The sequence below is a fragment of the Chinchilla lanigera genome, unplaced genomic scaffold, assembly GCF_000276665.1.
Source record: "Chinchilla lanigera isolate Chin_1 unplaced genomic scaffold, ChiLan1.0 scaffold00159, whole genome shotgun sequence".
Classification (NCBI taxonomy): Eukaryota; Metazoa; Chordata; class Mammalia; order Rodentia; family Chinchillidae; genus Chinchilla; species Chinchilla lanigera.
The window spans coordinates 758,034-783,428 of NW_004955560.1; the positions used below are offsets into that span (position 1 = coordinate 758,034).

General features: G+C 43.9%; 1 protein-coding gene across 1 annotated transcript in view; it reads left to right on the forward strand.

Moving 5' to 3' along the window:
* The window catches only part of LOC102024857 (BMP-binding endothelial regulator protein-like), a 198,500-nt gene that overhangs the window by 87,902 nt on the left and 85,203 nt on the right, over positions 1-25,395 (forward strand). The window contains exons 6-8 of the mRNA XM_005412992.1: positions 16,491-16,590; positions 22,652-22,761; positions 24,749-24,883. Of these exons, the coding sequence (XP_005413049.1) occupies positions 16,491-16,590; positions 22,652-22,761; positions 24,749-24,883 (345 nt within the window). The remainder of the gene's footprint in view (positions 1-16,490; positions 16,591-22,651; positions 22,762-24,748; positions 24,884-25,395) is intronic.

Here is a 25,395-nt window from a genome sequence, read left to right on the forward strand (position 1 = left end):
AAGTCAAATCATTTAAGTCAGCATTTCTCATCAAAGTGGCGTCCATGGGCCCTGGGGTTCCCAGAACCATTTCAGGAGGTTCATAAGGTTAAAAAACCCTTTTATCAGAATGCTAAAATTTTGTTAGACTTTTTCCCACACTGATGTCTGCTATAATGAGAAGTAAATCCATAGACCTTAGCACAGGTCAAGACAGGGGCATCAAAGTGGGCTAGCAGACGTTACATTACTTTCCATGATGCACTCTTGGTAACAGAAGAGAAAGAAAAAAAATGTCCTTTTCACTTAAGAAGTGTCCTTGATGAAACTAGAAATTACTAGCTTTTATTAAGCATTACTCCTGGCTGTCCATCATTTTAACATGGGACATATACTAAATAAATAAGTAGAAATAAAATCTATTGAAAGTGACATTCAAAGGGAAAGATGCCTGTGTGTTTATTTGATTTGTGAACCAACCCCATCACTATTTTCATGGAATTCCATTTTGACTTGAAAAATGACTTGACAAATTATGGTTATGCAGACTTTGGCATTTGGCAGAAACTTCCTCCAAAATTAAAAGACCATGTCACTTGAAAGAAACAAGTGACAGCACTTGTTGCCAGTGATAAAACTTAAGCTTTCAAGTGAAAATTTGAATTTTGGAAAATTTTTATCTGCCACCATGAGCTGGACAGCTTTCTAATACTTTTCTGAAAAGATGGTATTAATAAATGGCATTTATTTTTGACATTTAATAATGAAATATACTAACATTTGGAAGATTTACCTAAATCAGTACTTTTCAAATGACTAATGCACGGTGCTAACCAAAAAAAATCACACAGGAGTAGAATATTAACTGAAAGTACAGGGGCTGGGGATTTAGCTCAGCGGCAAAAGCACCTGCCTGGCAAGCGTAAGGTCGTGAGTTCGGTTCCCGGTACCGGAGAAAAACCAAAAAATAAAAAAAAATAAAAATAACTGAAAGTACAAGATGGGAATTCATTTAATGTAACAGCATGGTTCATTGATGCAGTTTTATATTCCAGACCTCAACCAACTCTGAAGTGTTGAGTGTTGTAGTAAAGAAGAATACTCACACTTATGTAAAATGCCTGTTAACATCTCCTCCTACTTCCAACTACAGATATGTGTGGTTGGATTTTCTTTATATGCCACACCTGAAAGAACACAGTACAAGAAATTGAAAGAAACAGGAGAACTCAGTGTCTGTTAAGACAATAAAAAAATTTGCAAAAATATGCGATAATACCACTCTTCTCACTGTTTTGTTTTTGTTTTTGTTTTGGAAAATATAATTGTCACAAAAAGCTGTTATTTATATCAGTGGTCCTCAACCTTTTTGGCACTAGGGACCAATTTGGCACTCTGACTCCCCCACACTGTCTTTGGGGTGAGTCTACCTGAGACCCAGGGCCAAGAGGACCAGGCTGTGAAAGGTCACTATTAATAATGACCTGTTATGACTGCTACATTGTGTCAACTTGGGGAGTCTAGAGATTTGGCTAAGTAACTCAGCAGTTCTACATCCTGGGGTGAAAAGGACATACCCTTACCCTTCTGGGATGTTGTTTATTGTGTCAATTTAAAAAGATTAAAAGGTTAACTGTGTGACTCAACAGGGAGCCAGGGTGCTTACTTTGTATTCATCCTGAGCCTGTGCAAGAGGAAGGCAGGCAGAGGATGTGGATATAGAGGACCACCCCACCCCAGAGTAGGTAGGCTGAATAAAAAAAATATTTTCAAAAGCCTGGCTGCTGGTTCTTCAGAGGAGCTACAGTCTATGTCTTCAGCTTAGTCATCTCCTGGCTTCTGGTGCAGACTGTTTGGCTTCTGCCTGGGACTCTTCGACCTTCTAATATAGGCTTTCCGGCCTTTGTCATAGATCCTTCAACATTCCGTCGCAGACCCATCAGCCTTCTGATACAGACTTACACAAACACTGCAGTGAGCTATAGGCCTGGGGCTGGGCTTTTCAATCTCCAGCGTGCAGACACCCTCTGCGTGCTTCCTCGTCCAACTCTGTGGCTGCCCGTTGTAAGCCAAACTTGTAATTTCTTGTATATTTGTATATCTTGTGTTATATCTGTTTCCCTAGTACACCCAGACTGTTACATGACCTTTAGTCACTATTAATATCTAGTACATTGGTTCATGGAAGATAGTGTTTCCACAGAGCAGGGGATGATTTGGGATGATTCAAGGGCACTATATTTGCTCTACAGTTTGTCTCTATCATTATTATGTTGTGATAATACACTGTGTTATTATTATGCTTTAGAAAATTTCTCAGTTTCAGTCTCTAGTACCAGTAGGCAGGTGTAACTCACATCACCACCTTTGTTTGATTCAGAATTGTGAGGCATGCAAAGGGATCCTGAGAGCAAAGCGTTCGAAAGCCCCTGGTTTCGGCTGTTTTTCACATGTGATGATACAGAATCAAGACCCATCTCTAGCTTACACATAAAGCAACTCACTTTTCTCGTTTTTCTGGTTTTCTTAGCCTTGCTGTTGTCCCTTGGTTCCTGGTCTCTGTTCCATGAGACACCTTGGCTGGCATTTAGCCTTGGTGCTCCCACCTGGCAAGTGGCATCTGCCTCAAGCTGCACCCCTGCAGGGAAAGAGCTGTAGAATTTGGAAGAGTGACTAGGAGTTACACCTGAGTTCATCATCTAGCATTCCCTCATCATCATGAAATTTCGATCCTCAGGACAGACCTGCAGAAGTAAAAGCATTAATCAGCACTTGCAAATTATATTCTTGTTATGTGGCACCAGAATGTGTTCATGAGGCATGATATAAAGGTTCTGTGGTCAAAAGAGTTTGAGAATCACCATATTCTGTGTTCGTCCAGCTGGTATTCTATGCATGAAAGGATAAGAGATATTCTGTAGTGAAGAACTCTATTTAACAGTGTTTTCCCCAACATTACCCATTGCCTTGCAGACATCTGACATCATGGAGCCCCGCACTAACCTCTTCTGGTAGAAGATGCTGTCAGGGATTTCTGAAGTAAATTACATTGGTGGTTTTGATGGTGAGATTTGTCCAAGCTGAGCTTCTAGAGCCTGTGAAAGAATGAGGTGAATGGTGGTGTAGTCGGTAAGGAATTCTCACAGGCCTTCACATCTGTCTAAATCTATCATGTGGAAAGATGGGCATCCAGGCTGGGAATGTGACAGGTAGGGAGACTCTGTGGGCTGAAGGTCAAGGCCCTCCATTTCATCCCTACATCTGGACCTCAGAAGGGTGACGCTTACTGCACATTTCAAAGCTGTTTTTATTTATTTATTAACAGAATAGGCATTTTCAAGAAAGAGGAGATACAGGGACCTGCTCTGTCTGAGCATTTGCTGCACCTATTAATGGGGAATAGCAGCCTATCTGCAGCATAGATAAGAGTGTCAGCTTGTGTGAGTCTCTATAGTGAGATGAAATGGTTACTCCCACCCCCAAACAAACCCCTCCTTAGGAAAGCAGACGCTTGCAAGTTTATTTAATAAAACCTGTAGAATTTATATAAATATATTGTGACAATAGCTATCATACTGCATATATCAAGAAAGTCCTTTGAAATCTTATGCCAATATATGGGCAATATATACACCACTGTACATCCCAAAGACTACCCCATGTGTTCTTGGCAGCAAGGAAAGCACAGCATCCTCCAGCAAGTTTGCAGAAAAGATCTCCACAGCCATGCACCTTTCACAGCCTGGCTCTCTTGGCCAGTGGAACATACGTGAACTCAGCCCAAAGACAGTGTGGGGGAGTCATGATGCCAAAGGTTCATTTATATCATAATTCTTATACATGAAGTAATGTGGTGGGCACATTTGTACATTTTAACCCTGTTTGTGCTTACAAATTTCATAGCAGCTTTCTAGGGAAAATGGCATTGTTTGGAGATATACTAAGATTCAGATTAAAATGGTTTGTCTAAGGTCACTCAGTCATTCGTTAGTTATGAGAACATCACTAGTTTTGTGTTTTTGTTTTAAGCCTGTGTTTCAGGTATGATCTATGAGTCTCAGATCTTCTTCCCTCTTTTCCAAACCCAAGCAGCCTCTGTCTTTGAAATCAGACAAGGCCCCTTCACTCGCATCAACCTTGTTGTACACATGGCTGCCCTCGCGACAGCAAGGCTAAACCATGCCATGGGCAGAAGCTTGAGCAATCACAAGTGGATAGGTGTTGAAGATCAGCATTTCTCTGAGGACCTAAAAGGTTCTACCTTAAAATGCAGAAGATTCCTTAAACCTAACAAATGAGAGGAGCAGTGTTTGTACTGACACTGTTCAGAGCAAAACCTTCAAGTGATTCTATTCAAAGACAGTCCCAACTCCAAAGGGCACCCAGCCGTACCTTTAGCCTAAGTTGTGGGCAAAAAACAGCAAATCGTTGTAAATATTCTAAATCAAGAAGGAAAACTGGAAACTCATGTGCTTTGAAGGAACAAACCGAGAGGGTTAAATCTCCTTCAGACCCCAAGTGTATCCTTTACCATGGGAACCAAAGTTACTTAATTCCTCTAAGCTTTCTTCATTGGCAAGTTGGGAAGAACAATAGCATCCTGTCTCACAGAGCTCATCAAAGGATGGGATGATGAAGGTGAGGCCTCTTTTTAAGACCTTAGTATCACCCGCAAACTCACCTGGTATAATGAAGTGGTGGGGTTTTCTGACCTGCCACCACAAGAATCTTCTCCTTCAGGACCTGTCTCTGAAGAGAGCCCAGGAGTGTCCTAAGGACTCTGGCCCTTGGACCACTTTCATAACTGGATTAGGGCTCCTCTGAGTTCTAACCAAAAGTGGCCTTCCTTTCTTCTTCCATTGCCTTCGAAGGGACCACGGAAATTGCCTCCAGTTTTTACTGAAACACTTGGTATTTCTGCAGAGCCCTTCAGTATCTGTCCTTTGCTATGACCTTTAAAAATGCACTCTCTGTTGACTGTCCTGTATCATTTTCTGAAAGAAGGTACGAATTGTGTGGCTCAGCTAGAACTTTCTATTGTACTTTTTAATAAAGTTAGAAATTTTACTTGTCCAGTTCTGTAGCTCTTCATCCTTCTTAAAAATCATCTCTTGGGCCTTCAAGCATGTTGTCACTGATAGGGAGCTGTTGTCCACTCCAACCTCAGGCCTGACCAGGTCAGCTCTCTACCTGTCTGCACCTTCACTGTGATATCCACTCCCTGCTGGTGTCTCAGTATTGTTTACTGGCCAAGGCTCCAGGTGATGCTTCTGAACCTGGCCTATTTATTCCTGCGGAAGCTCAGTTTCATATAATTCTTTGTTACTGACAGAGGCCAGTATGTGAGTCCATGTGTGAGAAGATATACTTTCCTCTCATGGCTTTGTGCTACCGTGCCACAGGCTGAACACTGCTGATGTTGATCATCCTTCTGCAGGAAGTTGGCCAGTCCTCCTAATGGTCAGAGTTCATGATAGAGGATCTGCCAGTTCCTGGGTGGGAAGGAGTCCTTTACTTGCCACCTTTGCCACTGCCTCCCTGTTGAGCATTTCCCCAGGCCCTTTGGTTCTCAGCCTGGCATGACTACAGGGTCCACTGTCTTGGTGGCACACTACCACTAATATCCCACAGGCCTCAGGTGACAAGGTGATGTGAGGTCTCTGGTGGACTGGCAAGGACTGCATCACTTTCCTTTTGGTTTGTTTCATCACAGTAAAAGAATTTCAAATCTGCAGGCCCAGTGTGTTCTACAAATATCTTGTGACACAGTTCTTTTGTATGTCATGCTAGGCATTCTTTCTCTTGTAGGACCCACAGGGGCATCCTTGAGTGGCCAACATGCTATAGTGGTGATGACTTCTTTCTTCTGAGTCTAGGTTCAGGTGGTTCTACCTTCTTTCAGGTGGACTTTCTCTCAGGAAGACCTGACATGATAGTTGCCTTGCCCACATGGGACTTATCCAGATATGTCAGAACACTAGCTTTGGCTCAAACTGGGACCACCCCTCTCCCCAGCTACAGCTGATTTCTATAGGCCTTGCACTTCTTTTCCTTTGCTCATATTTGGCCTTGATTAGGATCATCACCCCAGACTGGGGTACAACCTGATTGTCTCAAAACACAGACTTCAAATTGGTTGACAAAACCAATGCCATGAGTGCTAGTAGTTTGATTCAATAACCAGGGACCTTGCCTCTTTCTGAGCTGTGTCCTGTGTTGGACAGGGTGTTGACTGTAGAATTCCTTGACGTTACACTCACATGATAGGTCTCTCACATTCTACCCTACCCAACTTGAACAGAAAAACTCCAACAGACTACCAGTCTGTTCAAACAGAAAGCCTCACTCAGCTCAAGAGACTAAAGTAAATCTGTTTATCAGAATGGTTTCCAGGCCTGATTCTCAGGCTTACAGAAAACCTCAAGTCTACAGAATGCCACATTGTAAATCAGCAACATGCTGATGTCATCCTGTACTTCCTTCCCCCAGAGGCACCAGACCCACCAATCACCCCTAAAAACTTTTTCACCTTCCTCAGTGCAATTCCCTGTTACCATACCTAAAATAGTTTATAAAGCAGGCCCCCTTCCTTTGTTCAGGGCCAACAGCTTTTTCACCCTTGGCCAGGCTGCACCCAGCCTGAAATGAAGATATCACCATTTGCTTCATTCCTGCCTGTTCTGGTGGTCTCAGTCACTACTCAGGGTCTAGCCTGATATCACATTTTAGATTTTTGACAGAACTTTTAGACTCTGTTGCCTGATACACAATGCAGAACAGTGCACCATCATGTATAATGAATAGACATGTCAGAATTTTTCATTGAGATATGTCTTCTAAGATATATAATTCAATATACATGTCTTCTGAGATATATAAATTCAAATGTTTGTTGAACGAGTGTGTGAAAACCTAAGTGCTGTGTTCAGTCAGTTGCTCCTCAGAAGTTAAAATGAAGTTTAATCTGCTCTATTTCATTAGCATGTTCATGCATAAGTAGGAAACCCTTGAAGACTTCTAAGTATAATTTTGTCACAGTAGCAAGAGAGAGGGTCCAGATATACCCTAATTAAGACATAATTTGTTTCATGACAACCAGTAGTTTCAGGGAATGGTGATACATGCATGGATTCCCAGCACTCAAGAGGCTGATATAGGATTACCATGCGTTCAAGGCCAGCCTGAACTACATAGTAAGATTCTGCCTCCAAATAAATAAATAAATAAATAAAGACAACCAATATTTTTGTACTTCAAAACAGCTCCTCACTGGAGCACAGATATTTTTCAGTTCTTTTCAACTTTAACTGTCCACTTAATGAGTAGGTATTGAATGAATACTAAATATTTCTGATGTGATTGTGGTCTCACATGAAAGACAGAAAGAATGTTAACCTGGCACCTGCCCTCAAGGACTCTCAGCCTTGTTAAAGGCAAGTGCTGCACTCCTATGAACATGGTGGCATGAAATAAATATATAGTAAGCAGAGCATGTTTTAGGAAGTTGCTGACAATGTTTGGGTTTGAGTCTGTGCTGTCTGGTGTGGCTGAGTGCTTCTGACCAGCAGGTGCTTCGTGTGGCCTCCCTTAGGTCTATGGCAGCTGTGGTGTACACAACCTGGAGAATGTGAAAAATGGCCTTCTCCATACCCTGGTGTGCGTTCCTTCCTCCCAGGGATGGCTGGTGACTCACAGGTGTGAGCCTGAGTGATTGTCCTTTTCATCTCCCTGAAAATGGGCCAGGCTGTGGATTGAGCGTTTGATGTGTCCCCAGCCAGCTTGTGAGAGTTTGAATGCTTACATGATGATCAAAGGTTGAACTTTGATTTTTAAAAATGGCAAGAAATGGAAAAGGGCTCTCTGCTCTTCTTTTTGCTCCTTTTTCTGGGTGGCTCTGAGAAATCTTCTACCAGCCTGGTCTATGAGGTCTTGGGAGTGAAATATCAGGCAGGTACTCTCTTTGTAGATTTGTTTGTTTGTTTATTGACTATTTGGGAGAGGGGACACCCACACTCCGAGACTCTCAGGCCTTGTCAGCAGGTCTCTACCTCTTTGCTGCCTAGATCTGGAAAGTGTCACCTTGCACAGGGCAGCTCCCTGAAGTCCTGACTGTCCCTAGCACCTGCTCCTGCACGCCACACCATGTCTGGCAAATCAGTTCTGATTCTATAGGAAGCCCATCTAGACTTCATCATGGTCTATAGGAGTCTATATTTGTATTTGCAGGGAAAAGTTACTGGAATTCCAGTAAGTAATTCTAATCTATCACTTCCAGTGAAACTCAGGGCATGAATAAAGAGACAAACACGTATCTGGAGTTATGGGGAGCCAAGGGAGTCTGAAGTCCAGTCAGAACAATGGCTAACTAGAACAAAGGCCTCAACCTAGAGTCAAACCCAGGTTTTATTAATTTGTGAAGAAGGGAGTGGCTCAGGGATGAATGACTGTGAGAATGGTGTGAGGTACATGCGTGCTGTGAGCTGGGATAGGTAGGAGGCACAATAGCACCTCTGCAACATGCAGAGAGATGTATGCAGAAAGAGTAGTCTGAATAACACAGCCTGAGGAACTACCTTATGTGTTGGGGTCAGTGCTTCAGCTCTGATATCCGGCCTTCATGCTCTGAGACATTATGCATTCTTTCTGGAGCCTCAGTCTCAGCTGACAGTGCAGCATCACTGGCCTAGCTCACACGTACTAATTGGAACCTATAGGCGGCGCATCACTGACCTGTGTATTGCTTTAAAGGCTACACAACAGCACCTAGGCTAGACCCATTTGCATTGCTTAAAGCCGATTAAGAGGGCAAAGGAATATCCTAGCCAGCTCTGTACATATTAATATCTGGAATTAGGGCCAGGTTTAGCCAAAGTGGAGACAAAAGCTCTTCTTTCAAGGACAGCCATCCTAGTGGTCCTCCACAGATTCCAGCTTCTCCTCACCCTCAGCTCCCACGACATGTGACAGAGGCGTCACTGAGCTCCATACACGGGGTAGCTATATCTTCCTGCTTCTCAGACACACAGAGAAGTGTGAAATATGAGTGGAAACCCACAGCCATTTGGAACGCACCTTAAATAACATTCCCTTTGTATCTGTGACTCCCATGTCTGCTAGAGTTGAAAGCTTGGATTTGCAGAAGGGGAATAATTGTTCAGTTTTTCTTTTCAAAGCAAAAACATTTTTAAAAATCTACCATCCCACTAAATGGCAGGCAGATCAGGCATTCCAAAAGGAAGGTGAGACAGATTTTACCTTTAGATACAAGACTGAAGCAAACATAATAATGACATGGTGTTAGTAGAAAATAAGGCCAGTAGAACCATGGTACAGACATTCCCTCACCCCTTTATTTACTAACCTAATATGAACTTTATGATATTATGGTCTTTGGCTCTGCCTTTCTGCACATTGGCATCCAACATTGTCCCCATGCAGTGGGCCCTCTCTCTTGTGTCCTTGCAGAAGCACAACACCTTGCCAGGTTGTCTGTAGCACAGGCCATGTGGAATGGGCCACATAGTTGGCTGAGACCAAGACAGGTATTTGCCACAAGTTTAGCAGGAACCTTGGACTATGGTGACACTGTCAGACTCGGGTATCATGTGTCTGACCTCCTGAGGACACTGGCATCCATGCTGGGCCTGCTGGCATGAGCCAGAGGATGCCTGGCCATGTCCCACAATGTAGTGGGAGCTGCAGCACTGGGGCTCAGTGCGGCCATCAGGACTGGCGCAGTGGCTCTGAGGAGGCCTGGGGACAGCAAGGAGAGGCTTCTGACTTAATTAACAGTAGAAAGTTCCTCAGATGCTGTCTGTCAGTGCCAAGGTTTTTCTATAACAGTAAGAGAAGTAGTGGAGAAGGTCAGATTTTCTGCCTTTCCCTTCTCCTGGAAGGAAGAATGTCTAAGAAGGGACCTGCATTTGTTAGGTCTCAGGCTGCACCGTAGGACTCACACTGAGATCCCAGCTTTCTTCCACTCTGCATATGCTGGAAAATGTAGCTTCTCCAGTGATGAGGAGCACATTGTTTTAGTGTGCTGTGTGATGTCAGGCCTGAAACATCGTGTCTGAGACTACATGGAGGAATAACTGTCATTTCTCTACTTCTGATGGTGGCGTGTGTAATGATGTCTTCTGACCCAAAGACCCTCTCCTTATACCTTAGACCTGTGAAGGCACCTACATGTAGCAGGAGATTGTGTAGCTGGCATCTCACTAAGGGTTCAGCTGTAGGGTGAGCATCCTGGGTGTCTGTGTGGGCCTCTTACAAAGTCCCCACCAAAAGGAGGCAGGAGAAGGCCAGGTTTAGGGAGTGAGATAAGGGAGGAGATGGAAAGATACCATGCTGATGGCTTTGAAGGGGGAGAGGGGCCCTGGCTAAGGAGGGGAGGCCACTTGTAGAAGCTGGAAAAGGCAGCAAAACCAGTTCTGTTTGTTTTGCAGAACTGGTGATTAAATCCAAGGCCTTCACACTGAGCAACATCCTCAAACCCCTTTTATTTTTTTATTTTGAGGCAAAGCCTTGCTAGCTTGTGAAATTCTCTAGGCTGGACTTGTGATCCCCCTGCCTTAGCCTCCCAGAGCCCTGGGATTACAGGCATATACCACCAGGCTGGGCTGAGGCTGGTTTCACTTGTGTGAAGTGTTGGCAGAACTGCAAATGGAGCTTGGGATGCTGATGTGGGGAGGAGATGCAGCTTCAGAAGGATCATAAGAGACAGCAGAAGGAAGCAGCCCCTTCCTCTGGTGCCCCTACTTTGGAGTCCCTGGCTACAGACTCCCACCCTCAGCCCAGAGAGACCAGGCAGGTAGGGGAAGGTTTGGAGTTCAGAGACAGTGGTGTGGCCTGGAACATAGTTGCAGCTTAAATAAAATCCATATGCTGGGTACTGCACCAGCATCTTCAAAGACATGAAGCCCTCCGTGTCCTCTACTCAAGAATTCTGTGGGTGATTCTGACTCATAGCCTTGGTTGGGACCCAATAGTAATGCGAGTCATTGCTGTCACTAAGCATGAAGGTGGCTCATCAGGATTTTCAGATTCAAGAACAGATTCCCTCAGCTGGATGGAAGAGGCAGATCAAGGGCCTCGGTGGGTTGTAAGATAGGCGTGAGAATGATGGCAAGGGCTTTATCCTCTTCCTGGAGGATGGGAAAGAAGAAGCCCTAAGCCTTGAGACTTCCCCATTAGGCACATGTAGTTTGGAGAGTAAAAAGCTAAGAACAAGAAGGAAGAGGAGGAGGGGAGAACATGACTGGAAGAAGCCCTGGAGGCAAACAAGGTAGGCACATGACTTGGATTTTTTCTAAGTAAGTAATAACATAGAGGTAACCATTTTATCTAAGCCATTTAAGCCTAAGAAGCAGACATAAAGATGCATCCAGAATCTACCAGGACAGACACAGAAAGGGCTCAAAGGGGTGGGAGTTCTGACTATCATTGGCTATGCTCTATGTCCCCCCTGAGAAGCTGTGGCTTTGGTTGAGTGCTACAGAGAGAAGGAAGCAACTTGGCTTGGACCGTGGAGATGAATTACACATCAAGCCTGCTGCTTGTCTGCTGGGTGGCACATTTTTGAGCAAGTACCTAAAAGTTAAGGCCTCAGTCTCTACTCCAAGGGTAAGGACAACATGCCTGCAGGGTTAAATGATGAAAGTACCCAGGCACAAGGCCTTGCATAATCTAGGCTTGTTGCCCCTTTCCTGTTGGGGAAGACTCCTCTCTTTCTTCTCTCCCTTCTCTTTAATTCCACCCCCTGGCCAAGCAGCCTGTCTGCTTTTAATTTCTTTCCTGCACTGGCCAAGAACAGGGCAAGTAAGTGCCATGCTCTGAAACTTCAGCAAAATAAAATTCCAGGCCCAAGAGAGACATGACTAAGGACATCCATTTCCTTCTGTGAAGTCTTTGATCCAATTCCTGATTCAGAGGGGCTGCTGGCTCACAAGTCAGCTTTGCACCATGGCTGTGGTGAAGGATTAGGGGCCATGCAGAACCCTTCCTACCCAAGGTGCATCTCTTTCCTATACTGCCTGTGGAGCTCTCTCTCCTTCCTTCCAGCCACCACCACTGCCTCAACATCAACAGTGAATTCCCGTATTTCCAAATTGAGCACAGGAAAAAAAATCTCTAAGCTATGGTAGAATTTAGCTGACTCAGTTACAGTGAATTCCACCGCATTTGCAGAGGATTTTTGGTAACTGTTAAGCAAGTCTGCTCCTGGCCTCTGGTTAGGGAGCCAGGCTCTGCATCCTGATCAGGGATGATGGCCTGGTCACAAGGATCATTTCCAGCCTCACTCCCAGTGAGTCCTCAGGGGCTGGAAAAGCATCCCACAAGCACATGGCTGTGGTTTTATTACCTCACACTCATCACCACACTCAGGAAGACAGATATTTATTATGCAGCCCAGTTGCCACTGTAGGGTGAACTTTGACATAAAGCAATTGGGTTCTTGACTGAATCAGCTACAATAAAATTAAAGGAACAGAAAACAGACCTGTGACCAGTTTCAAGTCTGTTTTAAAAACAGCTACCATCAAGAAAAGCAGTAAATGACCATCCCTAGAGAGCAAACTTGCTTTTCTAAGGAAAAACAAACGGTGAAAGCCAGAGCACACGAGTCGTGTGGAAATTTCTATCATTCTCCTTCCTGTCGACTAGATATGAATGTTTTCATCTGTCCCTCAGTATTTCAACCATTTGGGAATTTTCAAACACTTAAACAGTATACCCTAGATTTTCTCTTATGCTGGTAGCAGTCGTTTTACATGCTGAAGTTAAATGTTGCTTTTGGACACATGAGTATCCACATTTAGATGATTACCAAAGGTAAGCTCAGCATGTGCAGAACCCAAAAAGATGACAAGGGTGTGCGAACTCAGGCCACCCAGATCCATGCAATCTCCTCAGCCTCCTGTATTACAGAGGTCTAACAATTCACCTGCACCCTGGAGATCATTATGGTGAGGGTCTTTCTTTCGCTCATTAGTGGTTCTCACTCTTCTGAAGGGCACCCAGCACACAGGGCTTCCCTTGCCCCAGAGGCAGTGTGACTTGAGGGCAGAACTAACACCATCTTTCAGAATTAAGCTTTTATGCATGTACCAAAAATGATGTATGTGCCCAGCCTACAAGGGCATAGATGAGGAAGGAGGAGCTCTGAGAAGGGGAGGAGATTCTTGGGAAGTGCAGGCTTTGGAAGGCTTTGCAGGGAGGAAGACTAGGGCCTGACCTTGAATGAGGCAAGGTCTTGATAGGGTCAGTGTGGAGGACAGAGGGAAAGAGGTGTGTGTAAGAGGAGGGAAGACATCAGATGTGTTTGGGGATAATAAAGAAGTAAGATGCACTGCAGCCCTCTCTTACTTTGGAATGAGGGGGATTCTGAAAAGGAGGCTCCAGGGTATCTTCAAAAAGTAGGCTAATGCTATAATAAAGAGCTAATGCACCCCAATAATGCAGAACTTGCCCTTTTTCATCTGCAGAATAACATGGACCTGGGTGTTACAATTCCATGGGTGACCCAGAGTGTCCACTCCATTCAGCCAGCTCTCCTGTAGAGAGAATAAGTGGAGCATACAGGTTGTGTGTGAGAAATTTCACCGGTCATCCTATAAGCATGTTATACTATCCCCATCTTCTTCCTATTGGTCAAAACTCAGGCACATAGCCATGCCCACCTGCAAAGCATTCTGGGAAATGTAGCATAGTTCTATTGAGGGAAAACAGGAAGCAGCGTGGGCAGGACTGACTTCTGCACTGACTTGTAACCCAGTTAAGTTGAACTTTATCTTGAACTCAGTGTGAGGCACCCTCAACCTCAGCAGGGTAGGGGCAAGATCACTGGTTGTGAAAGTGCCTTCAAGGGAGTGTATTTTGTGTTCTGTATTCAAGATCACATGCACATCAAATTTTCCATAGATCTTCAGCCATATTTGACAGAGTAATGCGATGATGGGTGGGTGCCAGAAAGGAGTCCCAGACTAATGGAACCTTCCAGGAGTTGAGGCTGGGAAGCCAATCAGTGCTGTTGTGACAATCTGATAGTGCAGTTGCAGTAGGAATTTGTTCATATTTAGAAACAGAAGTGTTTACTCCTGCTGTTTTAGCTCTGTTAGTTTACTACAGAGCCACAGATGGTTGTTTAACCAGAACCCCTGGTGAGTTGGATTCACAGAAGCAGATTGAGAGCTATGACTGTGTTCCTAGGAAGGGCTTGGACTTTCTCTGGAGGCATTAATTGGAATGGAGCCTTGGGACTTGGGCTATGCCACAGTATTGCAGCCCAAACAAAATAAAGTTTGACTCAACCAGCAAACCCAGACTGGAGTTCAAGTTACATTAATGGACTCTTGGGAAACACAAACTGCAGTTGTATTGTGTATGCAAAGTTTACCCTTTGACCGTATGGCAAGGAAAATTACTGTTGTACACATAAATTTTTTGCCAGCTTTCCAAATGTTGGACAGGCTAACTCTTTTGCAATTATGCAGTGTTTTTAAATTTTAAAATATGCTTGGAAAATAGAGGCAGATCCAACAGGAACAGAGAACATCAATGAAGAGTGTGTTCTCTGTGTGCCTCAGAGAATCCAGCACACAGCTGCCTATGTGGCCTGGGCTGCAGAGTGTTAGGAAGTTATTCGCCGAGGAATTTCTTTGAAATGAAAAGCTAACATAGCATCGCCCTGTCATTCCTGTGATACAACTTTTGTGTTTTGTATGCAAGCTGGAGCTGACCTTGGGGATCCGCATGGACTCACTTACCCTCCTCTGAAGTCTAGGAGGGACGCCTAACTTTAAGATTATGCAGAGCTGAGGGAGAAATCTCAGAACAGCCTGGGATTTGGGGGAAGATTTTTAAATGATGCATGCTGATCTGGAAATAATCTAAAAACAACAGAAGAGCTGTTGGTGGTATTTTCAGGTGTTCTCTATTGGTTTGGGAAACAATCCAACATTAAAGAAGCTTAAAAATAATAAATATATAAAAAGACATATAAACTGCCCTCATTTTCATTCTTGCTCACCAAAAAGTAAACTGTAATAATAAAAATGGTCAGAACAGGAAGGGAAAGCAGAAGCAGAGGGAGATTGCAGAGGCCAGGGTGAGCACACGAACATTCCGAAGGACGAGGCTGAGGTCCGCTGTTCCTGCAGAAAGTGCAGGAGGAAAGGCCTGGAGTTTTCTTCTGGTGGATCTGCTGTCTTTTGGCCCAGGGTCTTTCTAGGTTTGAGTTCTTCATTTTCTGACCCCCTGAGATATACATTATCTGCTCCAGTTAAAGGGGACCTGAAAGCCCACTTTTGGGGATCTAGCCCTAATTGCAGAGAAACCACCCCAGTGAAATTTCAATTGTCTAGTGATCTATTTACCAAATTCACTGATTTTCCAAAAACAAAAACCAAAACTTTTGTTTATAAAATCCATAGCAATTCACAGTGCAAGAAAGAGTTTTCACGAACCATGTTGCAAGGGAAAATTGGTTAAATGTGAAGGGACTGGAAAGTACTTTTCTTTAGCACTTTTTCATCTGCCCGGCTTTCTGAGGAGGCATTTCCACCTCACTGAGGCTGAAGAGCAGGTGCGCCTGGTGAGGAGGAAGAGGGGCATCTGCACCCATGCATTCCAGAGAGGAGGGGTGTGATGGGCAGAGGAAGAGGGGTGTGAGGTGAGGGAAGAGGAGGGACAGCAGAGGCTGCAGGGACAGAAAGGGTGCAGAATGAGGGCGAGAAAGTAGGGAAGGTAGCTGAAGGCTCCAAAACTTCTCCCGTAGGACTCCAAGGCTCTGCCAGTTCTTCCAAATCAATCATCAGGGTCTATGCTTAATTAATGGAAACAGATGTGGTTAGCATGCTGAATCCAGGGGGAGGGTTCTTGTGAACACAGCTTTCAGGGCTTCCACTTTCAGCAGATTGGCCACTTGCACTGACTGGGGCACCGTTAGGCCATCCCAGGGACACTTGCCACCTGCGCAGAGTGGGGCCTTCCTGGAGGACCCTGTCTGTAGGGGCTGCATGGAGATGGGGGTGGAAAGAGGAGGAAAAGTCCCATGAAACACAGGGTTCCTTTGTATGCATGAGGTTGGGTGGGGAGAGAGGGAGGCCCTGTGGGGGCGGCCCACTCATCCTGCTTTGCATGAAATTTCCCTAGTGCTAGAAGGGAAGTCCTAAATTCCAGGCAGAGAGAGAAGCTGGTTACCCTAGACCTAATTCTAAGCAAGTTTTGAAAGGGACAAGATAAAGGCAGTTGGTGGCAGCTGAGGGGAGGTGACCCTGGCTGTGATAACTCTTTGGAAGCTATTTGCAGCTTCAGTTTACAGGGTCCACACAGATGGTCAAAGGCCACTTGAGGGAATCATATGGACCTGGACAGTCACTACAGGCACCCAAGGATATGGAGAGTCCCAGGATCCTAGGGAAGGGCCTTAGGTCTGTTCCGGACGTCTAGGTTATGCAATCTGTACGCACTGACTTTTCTAAATGTGCCTTTTTCTCTCTCTCTTTTCTTAGGGAGGCAGGACACAGTGCGTGAGAGAAGTCTGTCCCATTCTCTCTTGTCCCCAGCACCTTAGTCACATCCCCCCAGGACAGTGCTGCCCCAAATGTTTGGGTGAGTGACTATTTTCAGGTCAAAGAATAATGAATTTCTTCCAGGAGTTTCTATGGAGAGTGTGTATACACACTACTCTTTGGGGTCCCGAGGTGGCCCTGGTTCCAGGCTTCCTAGAGACACCTGCTCCTTGGATCAGGGGAAGGTGTGAACAGGGTGTGGCTTCTTCTCTTGTCTTCCCTTGATCTGGAATCCAGGACACCAGGCTATGTAAGACACTGCCCTGCAAGGGGAGCAGAGATAAAGATGCCTTCTGTGGTCTGCTTAAGGCTATTAGTGGCACATGTGTTAGAGGCATTGGAAACAATGGCCTAGAAGGATGCAGACTCAGTTACCTACAGGGGCCAAGGGTGCAGGCAGATGGCATGCAGTGAAGAAGAGGCTTGGCAGGAAAGAGCAAGTAATGGGAGGAAGAGTGTGGGCACTTTTTCTGACCATTAATTGTCTTCCAAGCACCAAACTGTACACTGTACTGTATGTGCTTTTTCTCATGCAGTCTTTTCAAAAAGCTATGAAATATAGTTGCTGAAAATAAAACTCCTATGTGCACAGAGGTGCTGTTATCAGTTTCATTGTGGTGGGGAGGATGGGTCCCCCAATTCTCTGGAGATCACTGGGCAGGTAGGGTCTTAATCTCTTTCGGCTTTGTGCTCTGCCCTTGCTGTTTCTCTTTTCTCTATTTTGTGTTTGTGAAATATCATTTTATCCTTTCAGAGACCCCCACACCGCAAGTCTTTCCGTGTCCTGTGGTGCCCTTGCATCAAGGCTCCTTCAGTAGATTTTCTACAGCTGGGGAGGGTGCTTATTCCCTGGAGAAGTTGTGCTTCCTGTTCTTGGGAGGGCTCGGTTCCTCTGCCTTGCGGCTCTCACTGTCTCTCCTCTTTCGCCTCCAGCCTCCTGTTAGTTAGGGATCACACCTCCCTTGCCTCTTCTCTTCTTTCTCTCACAGTTTGCTTTCTCTACCTCCAAAGCTTGTTGCAGATTCACTTTTCTCATCCACAAGATTCCCACAGCCAGACTCTGAAGTCTGTTTTCTTTTTGTAACCAGATTGGCAAGTTAAAGTATCTCATTAAACCACCACAAATTTCTCCTTTCTGAGAGATTCTAATCTAGTTTTGTTTTGTTTATATTATTTTGATTCTTTGTTTTTTTTGAGACAAGGTCTTGCTATGCAATTCAGGCTGGCCTTGAATTATGTCACCTAGACTAACCTTGAATTCCGGCAATCCTCCTGCCTCAGTTTCCTAAGTCCTAGGGTTACAGGAGTGTGGCACCATACCTAGCTTCTATTGTGTTTTCATCTAAACTGTTTGCTTTCCTGTGATATAGATACCTGTGTGTCCGTGTGCACACATATATGCACATACACACTTTGTAAATAAACACGGAATAATTAAAATAACAAAGAGGAACTGTTTGGCACACTTGAATAAAGATATTTCCATGTGCATGCACTTCATTGATCACCCATGTGCATTTGTGGTCCTGGAGTGACATGAGCCCCTTCACTGTGGCAGAGATGACCATGCCATGGACCATGGGGATGCAGTGCTCTCTCTTCCTGGGAAGTCATCACAGAGGAAGGGGTTTAGAACTGGGCCCAAGGATAAGTAGGCTTGATTAATGCTTTGAAGCTGATGCCATGGGCATGCTGAGTCTGCTTACAGATTTCCCACTTGAGCAATGGCTGTTGTGTCAAGTGCAGGTTTTTTTTATCATTTGTGGTTTTAAGATGGACTATAAGAGGAATAGTAAGTTTGGGGAAACTTTGAAAACCATACTTCCCCCAAGTGGGAATTTGGTTGGGCTAAACTGCAGAGGAACGATGTGGAAGTAGCTTAGCTCAGGCGATCCTCCCAGTCTCAGAACCACTCGCTTGAGTATTTTATCTTAAATTGAACCACGATGACTTTGGGATAAGCTGAGATTTTGTGTTCTTTGGTCATAAAAAAGGAACATATTCACACAACAAAAGACGGACTGAAGGAAAAGCACCACGATGCTTTCTAGATACTGAAATCTTAGTCTAGTCAGACTTTTGGCAGACTGGGCACCAATTTGCTTTTAAGTTTCCCCTTAACCAGGATTCCTTCCCATGACATACCCCAGCCTTTTGCATTATAAATGCCTTGCCTTGCTTTCCTCATTTCCAAAGGAGAGTCTCATCAGACATCAGCACACAGAGTAATCCTAGAAGAGTTCCCTAGAGGAATATTTAAGAGCAGTACCCAGCACTCTTCCCAGGGAGACACAGCCCAGGACCCTATTTGAATTATGTCAGCACTAGTAATGATAATGGTCACCACCTGCCATGCATTGGTGGTGTTGGTGAATGCTGGGCGCTGCTCCAAGAACTTTGTAGCCATAATTTTAGGCAAAACTTAACAGTTTAGCAAGGGATAAGTTAAGCCGTCGGTCACATTTGTTCACGGGGATTAAAATTTTGAAGAGTCCTTTCATTGATCAACTAATCTATCATTCAGTTTATAGGCCAATCCCATCATCTGCCCATCCATTCATCCAGCCAACTGTTCACCTATGCGCAATACTGAGTTCAGTGGTGATGTACAAGAACTGGCTGTGGGAAGGGAGGAAAGGGCCATTCTATTTAAAGGTGAAAGGGTTCTGGAGAGAAAATGCTGACCTCAGCCATGAAAGGGAAGTATTTTGATTGGTAGAGATTTACATTTTTATATAGAGCTTTGTATCTACTTGTCTCCTGTCTTTTGCTAAAAAGAATTTGAAGTGACTTGCAAAATACCTGAAGTACATGTAGATGAAAGATAGGAAAAAGACAAACCAGGTTATCACAACTTTTAAGGAAATTACTTAACTGAGGCAGAGCTGTTTTTACTTCTTACAGGAAAGAAAGATATCTCAGATAGATTCATGAAAGAGAATAATGTTTAAATTGGTAAAAAAAAAAAATGATTTCACCCTCATTTCTACAGTATATAAAAGAAAAAACTGCTTAGGGTTATTGCATGCACTATAATGTCTTCATACTAAGATGGGATTCAGCAGCAGTGATTATAAGGGGTGGGCCAAATGAACCCATGTAAATTTGGCTGCACACAGCTTTCTGACGCTTTAGAGTAATCCTAGAAGAGTTCCCTAGAGGAATATTTAAGGAAAGGAGGATTTTATACTTTGCAGTTAATCCTCTTATTTAATCTGTAAGTTCTCAGGAAGTTCAAGAGACTTGGGACTAAGGTGTACATATAATATTTGGTGTGATTGAAAAGTATGGTAAATGTTTAAACTTAAAAAATGTACTACAGTAAAGGACACATTACCATTCATCCCACTCAAAATACTCTCCTTTGCTTCAGATACACTTGTCCAATCATGTTTGCCACTTTCTGAAGCAGTAATAGAAGTCATCTTTCATGTGGGTCTTCAGTTGGGCTATCATGGTTGCTTAAATCAATTCAAAATGTTTTCTGCTTCATGGTCATTTTGACTTGGGGGAAGAGCTAGAAGTTGCATGATGCCTTATCTTGTGAATAAGTGGATGATGACAGCTTGTCATGGTTTTACCAGCCTGCTTTTCTGTTGGATGGCATTTGGCAGCAGTGTTCATTATAGTTTTGATCACACTTTGTAAAGACATTCATGAAAGAGAACATCCAGAACTGCTTCAGAAAGTGTTACAAGCAGTGGGATAAGTGTGTTCAAAGCAAGGGAGAGGATTTTGAGGGGGGTTAATGGCAATGTGTCTTTTATTATAATAAAATTTTCAAACAAATATTCACCATATATTTTGACAATACCAATTTCCTATGTTAGTTGGGATATTAATAGTCTGCATCCTAAATGTTCTTAGCACCAAAGAATTTTTCATTTTGCAACTTAAAATTAATGCTGCCAACAGAAGTGTTGATGTAACAGATTGACTCTGTTGATGCTATTTTATCAGTAAAGTTAGCAAGATGCAGAGAAATCTTACTCAGGTCACAAGGGAGTCCACATGTGGGACCTACATTACAACTCACTGTTACCTTTTGAGGACTAACAAGATTACACTCCAGGATGAGAGCCAAACTAGTGATTTAGTCCTATATCTCTACTGTATTCTGACCTGCAAGCTGACTCCAAGATAAGAAGATAATACTTTTTCTTGACTCTTACTAATGGTATTTCCAATAACTGATTCCAAGAAGAGCACTTAGTATATGTTTATGAGTATTTCCAGCATTTCACAGGGTTTGCTGATAAATCAAGATTGCTATTAACCTTTTTTTCAAGAAGTAAAGAAGCGAATTAAATATGATTAAATATGATCACTGAACATGAATCACTGGTTTCTTAACTTAGCCTTTAATTAAAACTAATGCTCTAGAGATGACTTGATGTACTTCAGGGAGTAGAGCTCAGACTTGAAAAGAAGGGATTGGCTTTTACTCTGTGTTTGGTTTTTGCTTTCTTGGACTTTGTAATTGTCAATCCAGTCCTCATAATGGGAAATGGAGATAATTCTACAGAGATGCAATGCCTATACAATGTTGGACACTTTACATGTGGAGTTCATTCTGCCTCTGTGCCACTTGAGTTAGCGTCACCCTTTATGGTTTGTTTTGACTTCAGTACTGAGGACTGAACCCAGGGCCTTTGCACTCAACTACCACCTAGGCATTTTTATTTATTTTTTTTTTTATTTTGAGGCAAAATATCACTATGTCACTAAAGGGGCTAGGCTAGGCTAGGCTCAAACTTACAATCCTCCTGCCCCAGCTTCTCAGAGTACTAGCCTTTATGTAATTTATGTGTGAATCTATTCAGTGAGCTTTGATGAAATAGTATAACTGGGTGACTTTTAAAGTAGAAATATGTGTCTCACAGTTCTGCAGGTGGGAAGTCCAAGATCAAATTTGTTGTAGATTCTGTGTTTAGAGAAGGGCTGCTTTCTAGCTCGTAGATGTCATCTTCTTGCTATGACCTCACATGATGGAAGGGGCCAGAGCTCTGTCTTGGGCTTCTGTTATAAGAATACTGTTAGGGTTTGTGTCTAGATGTCTCCCTAAAGCCTCATGATGTCATAGGTGGGGCTTTTTCTGAGGTAGCTGAATCCAGAGTATGATGCTAAGATTAAGGGCATGTGATAACTAAATAAGTCCATTGATTGGTTTGGGACTGAACTAATCCCAGTAGCCTAGATAGAGCATAAAAGGTGCAGAAAAAAACTGCTCAGGACACCCCTCCCTTGCTTTGCTACCTTCTGCCTGCCATGAATGTTTCTCTTCTATGAGGCCTGCCTGCCATGCCACCTTGCCTTGGAGCCAGCTGATTATGAACTGAAACCTCTATAAACTGTGAGCTAAATAAATCTTTTCCCCTTTAGCTATGGGTGTGTCGGGTATTTTGTCTCAGCAACAAGAAAAGCAACCAAGACAAGACCTAACCCTCATGACCTAACCATCTCTCCAAGGCTCCATCTCCTAACACTGTCACATTGGTGATTAGGTTTCAGCCTAGAAAGTTCGTGGTAACACAAATGTCTAAACTATCACAGATGCTGTTTCATTAGTTCTTTTTGCCCATTCTGGTCTTTGAAGTTTCTTGAGTTCTTCCATCTCCAACCATCCTCCCACTCCTACCCACTTTAGGGAATGATTAAACTAGTATTTAAGATGCAGCTTGGGGATCTCAGCCTCTAGAAGTCTTCTAAGACTTTGCTGTCCCCAGAAGTCTATGCTGTTTTTTACCCAGAACTCACCATGTCAATGTGTTGAAATGACTTCTGTGGGTTTGTCTGCGCAGTGAACTGTAAGCCCCATGCAGGCCCTTGTGTCTAAGACATCATGGTTCACTATGGTGGGCATGTAATCATGACTGTGGAACTTACAGGTTCATGGAGAATCAAACTTTTTAAAGCAATGACTCTCTAAATTAATGATTCCTGGGGATCTCCTGGCATATCTTACCCAAGGCTCTGTCTTTGTGCACCAGACTTACCTGCTCTTGGGAGGTGGCTTAACAACCTGTGCTATAATTGTTGATGACAAAATGGGACATCCCTGGCTTCCATCTCTCTCATGCTGTGCTATTGCTTCCCTCTAGGTCAGAGGAAAGTGTTTGACCTGCCCTATGGGAGCTGCCTCTTTCACAGTGACGTGTATGACAATGGAACCTCGTTTCTCTATGACAACTGCACAACGTGTACCTGCAAGGTGAGGTGGTGCAGAGGGGCTGTGGCCCACAGGCCAGCAAGAGTGTTAGGCTGTCAGGGTTATTAGCCAGTGACAATGGTGTTTATTTATCAGGCGCAGGCATCAGTGGTGCCACCTCACAAGTGAAGTCAAACTCAAGGTCACCAAAAAATTCATGTGCCACACCCACCTGATACTTAAGTCATCCTCTAGGAACCCACAAGGTGTCTCCTCCTGGTGAGAGCCTATCTGACTTTTATTAATCCTGAGACAAAATACCCAATGCCAAAAGCTGAAGTAGGGAAAGTCTATTTGACTTGCAGTTTGTAGAGTTTCAATCCATAATCAGCTGGGTCCAAGGCAAGGTGGCTTGGCCATCACAGAGGACACACCTACAAGATAACAAAAGCAACAAGGCAAAGGGACAAGACTCTTTCTGTCCCTTATATTGTATGCAGGCTACCCACCCTAGGACTGGTGTAGCACTCACACCCTTAATCCTAGCCAGAACTATGCCAAGACTGATTTACTAATCACACACCCTTAATCCCAGCCTCATAAACTCTAGATTCAACCACCTCTGAAAAAAGTGACTTTTTGACTGTGTGAGGTTTTGGGGAAACATCTAGGCATAAACTGTAACAAAGTCACACTCTGAAAATTGTCCTGAGGATTCTCCAAACTAGACACGGACACATGGCCATGTTCCCTGGCTCCAGTACCCAGTGTGAATTCTCAAAAACACTAGGAGGTTACAGTGGCTTTAATCACATTCAGAGAAGACAGGCATGGATTTATGGTTTGACCTGAGCCTGGCAGTTTGGGAAGAAAGTGTTTGTTCTTCCATGACTTGCTCCATGTCTTCCTGGAGCAATGGTTTGCTTTACTCCAAAGGCAGCTGGCAGTGTAATTCTTGATACAGAAAGAATTGCGTAGACCCAGAGATTCAGAGGGATACATATCACATATGCACAGACAACCTTATGCCATGAATTATATGTGAGACCAGGAAGAGATACATTTACCGTGGAAGGCTTTGGGAACTTTGTTAGTGAGTTAACTTGAAATGTGGGGACCCAATTTTAAAGTATCTTATTTTGTTGGTGATGGCTGTTGTTGTTTTGTTTCTGGTAGCTAAAGGTCTAGAGAGGGAGAAAGAGGCATGTAGATATAAAGATCAACCAGGAGATCTACAGTGACAAACATGTTCTTCCAGAGTTAGCAAGTGCCTGTTGAAACTAGACATCGAGACACACAGTTTGAGAAATGGTAATATTTTTGCAGTTTATGAGTTGATTTTTAATAATATCTGTGTGCCATTTACTTTACATTTGAAATGCACCAGAAAGCTGATAGGCAGAATAGCACCAAATGCCTTATGTGACAGATCTGGCCCTGTCACTCCCTGGAGATTAAATGGCCTGGTCCAGGTCACACCTTTCACAGCAGAACTCTAGAACCCAGGCCCAGTTTTGGGGCTGTCCTTTGCAGGCACAGCACCCACATGAGAAGTGTCATCTGGGGTGACATATTAGCTCTGAATTGATGCCCTTTGATCAAAGTTGTCTGGCTTTCCATGAAACCCCCAAAAGTGGCATAAAGCCAAGGCAGAGACCCAGGAGAGCTCTGGTAAAGAAGAATGTGGAGGAGGAGAAGGGCAGGAAGAAGGAAGGAGGAAACATCTTGGTCTGCAGTGAGTGAGGCTTCCTTGCTGCTCACTGGCTAGAGTGGACTGGCTTCATGACATGGAGTTGTGAATCACTGGAAGGTGGAGAGTGAATGTCTGCTGTCCTCAGACACTGGAATGTGCCCCACTTTACTTCAGATGCTAAGCAATAGGTAGCATTTTGAACAGAGTAAAAGTTTTATTGCAAAGCATTAAAATATAGCACCAGTAAGGTAAGTGTTAGAAAAGTTACGTATGGGTTGTTGAAGGAAGGTCAGGTAGGATGTCTTCTCTACCTGGGGAAAGTCATCTTTAATTTTCCATTTACCTTTGGGTGTCCAGGACTCCACTGTGGTGTGTAAGAAGAAGTGCTCCCACCCCAGCAGCTGTGACAGAGGCAAGGAGGCCTGTTGTGAGCAGTGCCTCCTTCGAGTGCCCCCAGAAGACGTGTGCAAGTTTGGCAACAAGATTTTCCAGGTATGTCATGGGTCAAGCTCCTGTGCACTGTTGCCCTGTGCCGCCTGTTGAACAGCTCTGGGGTAATGCAGGTTGGAGTGTTCCACAATCTATATATGTGTGCACATATGAATGCATTTGTCTAATGTATTTGTGTATATTGTGGTATTATATACATACTCGTATACATTTAGAATTAAGAAAGGGCATGTGGAACAGAGAGACAACCTTTTGATAAGTGTTTACCTTTGGCTTCCTGGCTGGTAGAATATCTAGTCCCACACTGCTCTATTGCCCTTCCCAGTAGATAGTGTGGTTGTGGGCACCCACTGTCAGGAGCATCTCATTCAGGTGGGGCTGCTCAGGGCCCCTTGCCAAGATGACCCCCACATCAAGATCATTATGGACCTCAGCTTGCTGCATTTAGAAGTTTTTCACAAAGTCTTTTTTGCAAGAGAAATTTTCTTCTCTGGACACTGCTCAGGTGAGGACTGTCCTAGTGTGTGTGGCCAGCATGGTGGTCCACAGAGGTG